Genomic DNA, 12,796 nt, shown 5'->3' on the forward strand with positions numbered 1-12,796 from the left:
GTGGGGCAAAAAGTATTTAGTCAGCCACCAATTGTGCAAGTTCTCCAAAATAAAAAAGATGAGAGAGGCCTGTAATTTTCATCATAGGTACACTTCAGCTATGAAAGACAAAATAAGAAAAAAAAAATCCAGAAAATTAAAAATCAAATTGTCTAATTTGTAAAGAATTAATTTGCAAATTATGGTGAAAAATAAGTATTTGGTCAATAACAAAAGTTATATACCCTTTGATGGCAATGACAGAGATCAAACGTTTTCTGTAAGTCTCCACAAGGTTTTTACACACTGTTGCTGGTAGTTTGGCCCATTTCTCCATTCAGATCTCGTCTAGAGCAGTGAAGTTTTGGACCTGTCGCTAGGCAACACGGATTTTCAACTCCCTCCAAAGATTTTCTATGGGGTTGAGATCTAGAGACTGGCTAGGCCACTACAGGACCTTAAAATGCTTCTTATGAAGCCACTCCTTTGTTGCCCGGGCGGTGTGTGTTTGGAATCATTGTCATGCTAAAAGACCCAGCCATGTTTCATCTTCAGTGCCCTTGCTGATGGATGGAGGTTTTCACTCAAAATCTCACGATACATGGCCCCATTCATTCGTTCCTTTACAAGGATCAGTCATCCTGGTCTGTTTGCAGAAAAACAGCCCCAAAGCATGATGTTTCCCCCTATGCTTCACAGTAGGTATGGTGTTCTTTGGATGCAACTCAGCATTCTTTCTCCTCCAAACATGACAAGTTGAGTTTTTACCAAAAACTTATATTTTGGTTTCATCTGACTATATGACATTCTACCAGTCCTCTCCTGGTGCTCATCCAAATGCTCTCTAGCAAACTTCAGACGGGCCCGGACATGTCCTGGTTAAAGCAGGGGGACACGTCTGGCATTGCAGGATTTGAGTCCCTGGCGTGTTTTGCGCCCAGTGTGTTACTGATGGTAGCCTTTGTTATTTTGGTCCCAGCTCTCTGCAGGTCATTCACTAGGTCCTCCCATGTGGTTCTGGGATTTTTGCTCACTGTTCTTGTGATCCTTTTGACCCCACGTGGTGAGATCTTGCGTGGAGCCCCAGATCGAGGGAGATTATCAGTGGTTTTGTATGTCTTGCTTTTTCTAATAATTGCTCCCACAGTTGATTTCTTCACACCAAGCTCCTTACCTATTGCAGATTCAGTCTTCCCAGCCTGGTGCAGGTCTACAATTTTGTTTCTGGTGTTCCTTGACAGCTCTTTGGTCTTGGCAATTGTGGAGTTTGGATTCTGAATGTTTGAGGTTGTGGACAGGAGTCTTTTATACTGATAACGAGTTAAAACAGGTGCCATTAATACAGGTAACAAGCGGAGGACAGAGGAGCCTCTTAAAAAATTGGTGGCTGATTAAATACTTTTTTGCCCCACTGTGTGTGTGTGTGTGTGTGTGTGTGTGTATATATATATATATATATATATATATATATATATATATATATATATATATATCTTTATATATATATATATATATATATATAGTATTTTTATGCAAAAAATCTTTTGCTTCCTTCATGACAATGGGAACGGTGTGTGTGTGTGTGTGTGTGTGTGTGTGTGTGTGTGTGTGTGTGTGTGTGTGTGTGTGTGTGTGTGAGAACAGTGAGAATACAGTGACGTGGCGTGTTGCTGATGAGTTGCCATGGTTGCTGCAGCAGCAGGGGGATAAGTGTAAACTACAGCTCAGTCTGCTCAACCTGTTTGTCTCCCAGAATCTCTACAAGAGGTGTCACTCTCCTTCCTCCATCCAGCTGTCACATATGACACATTAAAGATACATATGAAGCAGCTACCGATGCAATACGACGTGATTCACCCCATTACGATGCAGTGCGATATGATGTCGATTTGAATGTGATAAATACGATTCAATGCAATATGACATAATAGAAAAAATCTGATGTTATGTAAATATGGTACAGACAGCAAATCATAAATTTACTTTAGTGGCTTCTGACTTCTAATGCAGGACCCTTTGACAAACAGGCTTTTGTAGTGCAACAAAACCAAGAAAGTAGTGTTGTGATACATCATATTCACATACCAGCAGTGAGAACATGCTTGAGAAACAGTTCAACTGTTGTAACATTTCTACTGTTGTAGTTAAACTGTGTGAACGACGAGGCTGGAGGTATCCTGATTTGTTAAGATATCATGAAACTTGTTAACATCACTGATTTAGTGAAACCTGGAGGCTGGATAAATTTGCTGAGGTTAAGGTGGATTAGGTTGGTAGGACAGTTAATTGATAAGTATCAGGTCCGGATTGCATACATAATCTCATTAATTTTAATCTCTGATAGATAAGGGAGCAGTAATATCGTATATTAGCAAAGAGTGATTATTATAAAAAGGTTGACCCTAGAGAAACGTGTTGCTTTTACTTCCGCAGTTATATAAAGGCTAATATAATCTCTAACATTTTTCTCTATTGAATTTTTTTCAGGGGTCATTTCTCAGAGCTGCTGGCATACTGGCAGTTTGTAGGGAAGGATAAATTGTCCATGGCAGCTGAATACTGTGTTGCTCTGAAGGAGTTTGAGCGGAATTGTGAGAGTGAGGAAAGCATGAGCAGACTGGCTAACCTGTATGAGACCCTTGGGCGATTCCTTAAAGACCTCGGGCTCCTCAGCCAGGTATACACACACACACACACACACACACACACACACACACACACACACACATTCTTGTAAATCTTTCAAATTTCTCGCAATCTCTAAATCATCAGGACACCGAACGGAACATTTGCTATGGTGTATTGATGAATATATAAAAACTCGGGCATTAATAATGCAAGTTTTTATACTGTAAATAAAATTTTGTTTCTGTTTTTTGTAAAAACAGAAATCACTTCAAATATCTGCAAATAACTAAAACTGCAATAAAATTACAAATCTGAATATTTGCACATTTTTTTTTAAAAAAAGAAGATTGTAACCTGCAATTTAGGGCTGTAACGATTCCTCGGGTAATTCGGTTACAAAAAATGTGTAGTTAAATCGGTTAAATGAAGCATAGAGGCAAAATAATTTGGCTTCATTTAGTCCATTTAACTACACACGGAGCACTGTGTTTCCCACGGAGCATTATTACTCACTCACCACCCGCCAAACTCTGGAACGCTCTGGACGGGGAACACAGAAAGACACTGCAGAATGAAAAATGGAGGAACGAGGAGGAAACAGTGGGGGGCGAGGAGAGGATTCCTATGGAGGCACGTTTCTGCCACATCAAATCAAAAGTTTGCCTAATTCTGCCAATAATTCTCGCAATTTCTAGTTTAAAAAATAAATATTAAATTTAAATTAACTAAATTAGCCCTTCTGTAGTGGCAGAAAGTTTTACACATTGAAAATAAAATCAGCTGCAACTAATAAAATTGCATGAGCTGAAACTAAGCCTTAGATCTCTGGAGAGAAACTCCAGGCCAACAACATGGTTACCAGTGGATGCACAAGTAATGTCGGAAAAAAAAAGTCGCATTTGAGAGGAAAAAAAGTCAGAATTGCGAGGGAAAAAGTCCGAATGAAGTGAAATTTTTTTTTATGTGGCAGAAACTGGCATCCATATGATTTAGGCCAATGAAGTTCATTCAAGAATCATTTCAAACTAAAACATAAAAAAAAAAAACTGAATTTCAGTCATCTGAAATCTATTTTTATTCATGATTTTTATGTATATATTTGTATTTTGATGTAATATGTCAATTAAATGCACTAAATGGGTTTAGTTTTTACAGATATTCTTGTGTGCAATTTTAACAATAAAAATGTACATTTTTCAAAAAAGTAAACAAATTGCTTGTTAATATAAAGAGACCCGTCTTATTTAGTATTGCTCTTTAAGAAAAAGTAGTCCTTATCGATTAATCGAGCAATTGTTGGAATAATCGTTAGAATACTCGACTACTAAAATAATCCATAGCAGTATCTTTACTGCAAGTTATGCAAAGTTTGTGTGGGATGGAAGTACCGCAGTGATGCACAAGCACATGAAAAGAAAACACACTGGAATCACAAATGAAGGCGGAACATCAACACAATGAGTAAAAACTGTAGAATCCTCATCATGTGAAAATGGTGTAGTTTAATGAAGTGCTATTGTTTAAACTGTTTATAACTTCAGGACAGTTTCACTGGATCTATTTTGTCGTGACTCGCGAGCATCATGTTGCGCAATCAGCTCGCTTGCAACATAGTGATAATTCAGTTAAAACTGTGCGAACAAACACTAAATCTAAAAGCAGCAAATAACAGCAGCAGTAAACAATCACATTTTTAGTCACTGTTGTGGTTTTCAGTGAATGTTTATGCATTTGTACATCAATGCATATTTTAGTTGAGCCTGTTAGCACGCTGCGTTTCTTTGTTATAGCATTACATATACATATAGCATTATAACACTACAACAATTAACTGTTTTTCTCGGCTTAAAATGCTCGTTTTCAATGTTTATTTATTTAATTAATGCATATATCATTTAATCTTTTTACAAATTAAATGTATTATATATTTTAGATGCTTTTATTTTTACAAATGAACAAAACTGTCCATTTTTCTAACCATAATTATCAAAATAATGTATTAATGTAATTATATTTAAAATTGATTTTGGTTGTCATCTGTAATTATCATTAAAAACAAAACAAATGTTGATTTACAAAAATTGCTTCAAGTCGCATACTCGCTTTTTTGTTTATTTGTTTTTTTTAAAGAAATTACCAACCCAGCATTAGGGAATTTGTTTAAAGGAAAAATCCCCCATGCACTCAACAAGCAGCTACTATTAGCTTTAAAATGTCCAAATCAAACATAGTTAAACTCAATATGTGGCTTTTGCATATATTTAAATACACATTTATACATAGATACCTTTACTTAGGGTTTTATATAGTTATAATAAGCAAAACATCAAAAAAACAATCAAAATTTAATTTTTCTGATTAATTGATTTATTGGAAAAATAATTTAAAAAAAGAATCGTCTGTTTAATCTATTATCAAAGAAATCGTTAGTTGCAGCCCCAAAACCCAGTGGTGTAAAGAATTTGAGTGTATGTACATCGCAACTGTATGAAAGGAATTTTTAGTTTTTTCTGAGTACAAAAATATAAGCAACTTTTACTTTATACTGAACTACATTTATGATTTAATATTTACTCCACAGTATTTTAATTGACAGTCACCAATTACATCTGAAGATGTCATTAAGGCTCAAGACTCCCCGACCCACATTTTCATTTCAAAAAGAGCTTAAATCAATTCCAAAAACTTTAAGAACCATCTTTTGTTAAAGTTAAATAAAAATATTGCTCCTCTCTGAGACTGAGAGTGTTTGTCAATTGAACACTAATGGTTCTTCTACTTAGTGACATGATACTGTAATTTTATTTATTATTATTATATTTATTTATTTCTATAACTTTTTTTCTTTACCTTTTGAAAGATTCTATTTCTACTTCGTAGAAAAGAACCAACTTGTTTGATCTTTGTTTTCTTCTGACATGTTGAAGAGGTTGTTGTGTTGATTTTGGTAAACGCAGTGTTGAGATGTACAATTTAACATTTTATAAACTAAACAGTTTTTGGCTTTTAACTAAAAAGCCACGTCATGTGTCTTGGTGTTGAGGACCAGTGCATCTTTGAACCTACATTTAATATACGTCAAATACTTCAGTACTATTAGTGTCAGATAATCTTTCATCAAAAGTCATTTTGGAATTGGTGATTTTGAACTTGTAATGGAGTATGTTTTACAGTAAAGTATCTATGATAAGTATGATTATCAGGTACTCTTGACATCTCATTTGGTGTGTGTTATTTTTTTCCAGGCCGTTGCTCCCCTGCAGCGTTCTCTAGAGATTCGTGAGACGGCTCTGGATCCAGATCACCCCAGTGTGGCACAGTCACTGCACCAGCTGGCTGGAGTTTATGTCCACTGGAAGAAGTTTGGCAATGCAGAGCAGCTGTACAAGCAGGCGCTGGAGATCAGTGAGAATGCGTATGGAAGCGAGCACTCAAGTGTGGCAAGAGAACTCGACTCGCTCTCACTCCTCTACCAAAAACAAAACAAGTACATCTTTTGCTAAGTGCTATGCTTTTTTTAATGAAGAATAAAACAGGACATGTTGCATGTTGTATTTTTTTTCTCCTCAAAAGGAAGTTGCTACAAATAACATTTTTATGTGTTCAAATTTAACAAAGCATTCTTTAAATGTTTTTCATTTCCATTTAATGATCTGAAACATGTATTTTAGAACAACTTATTTTTTTGTTCTAAGCTATAAACAGACACTTCCTTTACCAGTCTCTTTTTTTTTTTTTTTTTTTTTTACTTTTATCAGACAAAATACAACTTATATCACTGTGGTATAAAAGTCATTTCTAAATGCAGCCCTTATGATTGCTGTTTTTTTTTTATTGTGGTTTGAGCAGGTATGAGCAGGCTGAGAAGCTGCATAAGAGATCAGTGAAGATCTGGCAGAAAATGGCTCGGCAAAAAGGCCACATGGTGAGAAAAGATGAATCATTCTTATTTTATTAGAGGCATTGCAGCTCCTTGTCTCAGTGTTGTAAGACTGTTTTACTCATTATCAATTTGATCTGTGTGTGTGTGTGTGTGTGTGTGTGTGTGTGTGTGTGTGTGTATACAGTACGGGTTCACTCTGTTGCGGCGCAGAGCGCTGCAGTTGGAGGAGTTAACTCTCAGTAAAGACTCAGCCGATTGTGCCAAGACACTCAATGAACTTGGTGTCCTCTACTACCTTCAGAACAACCTCGAGTCAGTAACCCTCCTTTTGCTACCTTCAAAATATGTCCATGTCCACTGTGATGGAATTTTGTATATTATTTTCATCTTGTGCTGGTGGAAACCTGTTATGCTGTTTGCTATGCATGATAATGTACCAATGTAGCTGCTACTGTGGCTTTAATAAACCCACAACCCAAACCAGTGCACCTTAACACTAACTCTATTACTTTATACTGCAGTGGAGTGGAGCGGTGCAACAGCACCACTCCACTGCCCTCCCTCTCATTCACACACATGTATTTTGTCTTACTCCTACTGACTTTTATTCCACTTCTCCCCAGCGCATATCTCCACCCTTTCCAGACTCTTTTCAACCTGCTCACTTCTCTCACCACAAATAACAATATCATCCGCAAACATCATATTCCATGGAGACTCCTGTTTGACCTCATCCACCAAACTGTCCATCACCACTGGAAACATGAAAGGGCTCAGATCCTTTCATGTTCCTCAGATTCCGATCCTTGATGCAGTCCAACCTCCACCTTAAACCAGTCTGTTGTTCCTACTGCACACTTCACTGCTGTCACACTGTCCTCATACATGTCCTGCACCACCCTCACATACTTCTCTGACACACCTGACTTCCTCATACAATACCACAACTCCTCTCTCGGCACTCTGTCGTACACTTTCTCTAAATCCACAAATACACAATGCAACTCCTTCTGACCTTCTCTATACTTCTCCATCAACATTCTCAAAGAAAATAATGCATCTGTGGTGCTCTTCCTCAGCATGAACCCATACTGTTGCTCACAGATGGTCACCTCTTCTCTCAGCCTGGCTTCCACTACTCTTTCCCATAACTTCATGGTGTGACTGATCAACTTTATTCCCCTGTAGTTACTGCAGGTCTGCACATCTCCCTTATTCTTAAAGATCGGTACCAGCACACTCCTTCTCCATTCCTCAGGCATCTTCTCACCTTCCAAAATCTTGTAAACAATCTGGTTAAAAACTCCACTGCATCTCTCCTAAACATCTCCATGCTTCTACCGGTATGTCATCTGGTCTTACAGACTTTCCACTCTTCACCCTCTTAATCGCTGCTCTCACTTCCTCCTTACTAATCCTATCCACTTCCTGCTTCACCATCTCTACACCATCCAACCTTCTCTCTCTCTCTCATTTTCCTCATTCATCAGCTGCTCCGAATACTCCCTGTATCTTCTCAACACACTCTCCTCACTTGTCAACACATTTTCATCTCCATCCTTTATTGCTCTAACTTGCAGCACATCCTTCCCAGCTCGGTTCCTCTGCCTGGCCAATCGGTATAAATCATTTTCTCCTTCTTTAGTGTCCAACTTCACATAAAGCTCCTCATATGCCTTTTCCTTGGCTTTCGCCACATCCCTTTTTACCTGCTGCCGCATCTCCTTGTACTCCTGCCTACTTTTCTCTCCTGCCTACTTTTTTGTTTACATTATTAAATAAAAACAGTTGCTTATTTATTAGGAACAATGAGGATCAATAGATGTATGCTTTTCATTGATCCCTAATGAGATGTTGAATTTCAGTGACTTCAGTGACAGTGATAATACACAATGCTACTGATGCTGAATGTCTTACAGTAAAGTCTGTGTGTAAAGATCTCTATTCATTATTATGCTATTGCTGTATTGGATTCCCAAATGTGAAGGTCAGAAGGTGTTGAGCAAATGTTCAGCACTGCTTCTGACAGTCATTGTAATTCAGACCACAGATTTACATTGCTATACTTTTTATAATATTTTTTATAGTACTATTATACAGTTGATTGGATTGTACCATGGATTTCTTACACATAATAATCCACATAAATTGATTTTAAAAACCATGTGTAATTGATTATCATGGCTAAGCTTTCGTGACACTAAATTTATTTAGCATTTTTTTGTGAAAATACTTTTTCAGTACTTTGCAGTGGTAAGAGGGAAGCTGCAGGTAAAGTCGTTGTCTGGTGTAACATGGCAGGCATATTATTTTTTTTTTTTACTTGAAGATAAAGAAAGGAAGGCTGAAGAATGTTTGACTGTTTAACTTTTATGACTGTTTATAGCTGAATAACCTCGTTTGAATATTCCACTATAAACCAATAAGCGCCCTCTAGTGGTAAATTCCAGCTGAAGGTGGAATCCTTTCCTACACCATGTGTTGTAGATTATTATTTAATTATTTAGTTTTGAACCACACCACCCTGTTATGGAGGATTTTCCTACTATTGCACTACCACATTAAGGGTTTTGCAATATTTAAATAATATTTTCATTGAAGAATCTGGGTAATAATTATTGATCAGTGTCTGTTTAAACCTTTACTTGAAAGCACTGAGGTTGACTCTGTGATCCTGGTAGCTTGTTTTATATTAAATCATTGGTTTGTAACAGGCGCTGGATTGTAACCTGGATATCGTACATTGTGTTAAAGCGCAGCGAAGGTGTTCTTGATGCGTTCATTGGAGATGCGGCAGCGTGTGCTGGGCGCTGATCACCCGGACTGTGCTCAGTCTCTGAATAACCTGGCTGCACTGCACTGCGAGAGGCGGGACTACGAGAGCGCTGAGCAGCTGTATGAAAAAGCACTGGAAATCCGCAAACGAGCCCTCGCTCCAGACCACCCATCTCTCGCCTACACCCTCAAGCATCTTGCCATGCTCTATAAACGCAGGGTGAGAGCGATACACACACTGCAGCACCCAGTTTTACCCCAGCTGAGAAATAAAAGAAAATAATGACGAAAAATTACATTATTTTTAGATTGTGAATATAAGTCTACAGCCACTTAAAGTAAATGTTAGACATTTTCTCTGATAGGAATAAGATACATATCCAAGATTAGTGTTATAAGATAAATATTTTCTTTGTTATATTTGTCTAAAACTAATACAGTGGAAAAAGGTTACATAACATACCATAATACCTCCCATGACTAAAACATAGCGTAGCATATTTTTGTCAGGTAAATGATGTCTTTGTTGACAACTTAAATAGGCCATTGAAAGGCTTCTGTGTAGGATTTTATACGTTTGCTCCTTTCCTGTAAACCATGAGAACGAGGTTTTCTTCTCATCCATGGCACAGAAAATATTAAAGTTCTAGTGAGTATTAGGATTCCCCCATATCATGTGAACTATTAGTGTTCTCACAGTAGTACAGGTATGGTGACGTTAGGTTAGTTCCCGAAAAAACATAGGGCTGAATATAACATTCTATAATTTTATAATATTCACTATAATTATATTGACCTACAGAAAATGTCTGCAAAACAAATGTGAAAGAGTGTGTTTCTGTCTTTTTTTACTCTCTCTCTCCCTCTCTCTCTCTTTCTCTCTTCTTTGTATGTGTTCCTAAATTTTTAGGGGAAGATGGAGAAGGCAGTGCCTCTCTACGAGTTGGCTCTTGAGATTCGAGTGAAGAGCTTTGGTCCTAAACACCCAAGTGTGGCTACAGCTCTTGTTAACCTTGGTGTGCTCTACTGCCAGCTGGTGAGACTGGAAGACTGGAAAATGAACACATATTTTATGCCGAAGGTGGCATTGATACTTGTGCTGCTACTGTATGTGTGTGTGTGTGTGTGTGTGTGTGTGTGTGTGTGTGTGTGTGTGTGTGTGTGTGTGTGTGTTGCAGAAGAAGCACACCGAGGCATTACCACTGTATGAGCGGGCTCTCAGGGTGTATGAGGACAGCCTCGGGCGACTGCACCCTCGAGTAGGAGAGACTCTAAAGAATCTGGCCGTGCTCAGGTTCGTTTTCCTTTATTTCACAAAATAATTCAAATCTTTCATCTTATAGGAAAGTAGTGAGGAGAATTAAACCCGTCTTATCGTGGTGACCTTCGTGGCTTCTCAGTCTCTTCTCATATTTTTTGATCTGTGAAACATACAGATGCACAAAGACTATTTACGTGCTTATCTTTATTTTTGAATAATGAATGACTGAATCTTAATTTCTCTCAGCTATGAGGAAGGGGACTTTGAGAAAGCCGCTGAGCTCTACAAACGAGCCATGGAGATTAAGGAAGCCGAAACCTCTTTGGTGTGCGAGAAAGCGGCTTCTCCTCACTCATCCAGCAGTGACACATTGAGCTTGCAAAGCCCCACCCTTCTACCTCAAACTCCCCGATGACCTCTGGTGAACTCTGACACCTCCATCTTTCCTCATTCTCGCCAGGCAAAATTGACTTGTGCAATAAACCAAAGCAAAGTACTGGTCCAATAAATAACACTAGTGTCTAATGGGAACTAAATGGACATTTCTGTTGTGTCATGTATTGGATTTTGCCAGTCCTGCTTTCTCCTCAGATAATATCATTTTTAAAACCTTGTTATACAGAGATGGTATTTTCTGTCTTGTCAAAAATAAATTAAAATTAATCTGTGACTGGAAGTCAACTTTATAAAAAACAACAGTGTTTCTGGGTAACAGGTTTACAGTGTTACATGTGAAGGAAAATTTTATTGTTGACTGTCTGCATCGATCTGTAACCGGAGACATCAGACGTTGTAGGAGCCATAAGTATACCAACACAACTGCTGCTTGGAAGTCTTAAACATAGCATATAGTAGCATTTTGTTGAAATGCAACTCTTTTGGTTATTTAAAACAAAAATTAGCAAACTTTTTGACATTTTCACATGCCATCTATTTTCTTGCCTGACTGCAGCTTTTAAAAAGCTTTCTCTGAAATTGTTTCTGAAAGAATGAATTCTGACATATCAGAACATCCAGCCACCCGAACTACTCGTTATATTCAGTGATAGAGGAAAATAAGTATTTTAAACCATTCATTAATATGGTGTCACAATTCTTATAGCTGAATGTATTGTTAAACTGATGGTACACTACAGTATATGCATCTTTCTGAATTCTCCTTTAGAACGAATGCGTGTTTATATTAAGTCATGACTATATTCTTGGCCCTGCAGAGAAACAGAAACATCAATGTTTTCTGCAAAAAAAAACAAATGTGACTTTTTGTTTTGCTGTGTTTTAATATTTTTGTGATGTGGCTTAGAATGAAGAGTACTTAAACACTACTTTAAATGTTTTTATATTTTTGACATTTTATTATTTTACAACATACATTTCTAATGCATTTATAGAACTGATCAAATATTAAATATTTTTTTATTTTCATTAATCATGAATTACTGAATTCATTTTCCTGTGAAATGTTTCATTCCATTGAGGCAAACAGTGACAGCTCTTGCCTTTGGTCAATTATTATACGTTATCATATGTGTAGGATGTAACGCTTTCTTTTTTCCGCATTCTACATAAAGAGCATGGCAAAAATGACATTTAAATACAGAGCTCTTGTGGGGTCTTCATGGTGTGCAGGAAAGACAATTGTAACCCATTGCCAAGGTTATGGGAGCCTGATGCTCATTGATGTGTGTGGGGAGTGGAAGATAAGCCTGTCAGCTCTGATCACACAGAAGATCTACTCGAACAAAAAATTGGCTGGAAAGGTTCATGCCTCAAAAATACAGAGCAGTCAGAGTGTACATGCTGTGGCGTGGGGTTTAGGATTGGACCATGGAGCAATGGTGTCTGTACCAGGATGTACAGGACAAAGAATATATGGGAAGAAGTCAAGCTGATGAAAACAGTTACCAGAACACCAGTTCTGAGGAAAGTTCTGCTGGAAACCTTGGGTCCTGGCCATTATTTTGACATTTCAGTTTGACATATCTCATACCTAATCATTCGCTGCAAACCAAGCAAAGGTTCTCCCTTCTTTCAGCAGGATGTTGCACACTGCTAAAGCTGTTCTGCAACGGATTGCTCTCTGGAAAATCCACCACAAGCTCAGTTCTGTCTGGTGAAATCACAGACCGTGGTTCAGAAGAGTGATCACCGGCTGTACTCCTGTACTTCACCTTCAGTCCCTCAATACTACACCCCACAACACCTTTCAGTATTTTATTTTATTTTTTTTTAGATTCATTAGGTTAAAACTTCAATAAAACCAGTTCATG

At 37.6% G+C, this 12,796-nt stretch overlaps 1 protein-coding gene across 2 annotated transcripts in view; it reads left to right on the plus strand.

Moving 5' to 3' along the window:
- Positions 1–11,196, plus strand: part of nphp3 (nephronophthisis 3) — a 25,999-nt gene extending 14,803 nt beyond the window's left edge. For both annotated transcript variants that reach the window (XM_046848046.1, XM_046848045.1), the window contains exons 20-28: positions 1,624–1,746; positions 2,467–2,656; positions 5,853–6,094; positions 6,457–6,532; positions 6,675–6,802; positions 9,245–9,485; positions 10,176–10,301; positions 10,444–10,559; positions 10,773–11,196. In XM_046848046.1, the coding sequence (XP_046704002.1) occupies positions 1,624–1,746; positions 2,467–2,656; positions 5,853–6,094; positions 6,457–6,532; positions 6,675–6,802; positions 9,245–9,485; positions 10,176–10,301; positions 10,444–10,559; positions 10,773–10,941 (1,411 nt within the window). In that variant the 3' untranslated portion in view covers positions 10,942–11,196. The remainder of the gene's footprint in view (positions 1–1,623; positions 1,747–2,466; positions 2,657–5,852; positions 6,095–6,456; positions 6,533–6,674; positions 6,803–9,244; positions 9,486–10,175; positions 10,302–10,443; positions 10,560–10,772) is intronic.
- The last annotated feature ends 1,600 nt before the right edge of the window (positions 11,197–12,796 follow it).

This window comes from Silurus meridionalis, chromosome 4, assembly GCF_014805685.1.
Source record: "Silurus meridionalis isolate SWU-2019-XX chromosome 4, ASM1480568v1, whole genome shotgun sequence".
Classification (NCBI taxonomy): domain Eukaryota; kingdom Metazoa; phylum Chordata; class Actinopteri; order Siluriformes; family Siluridae; genus Silurus; species Silurus meridionalis.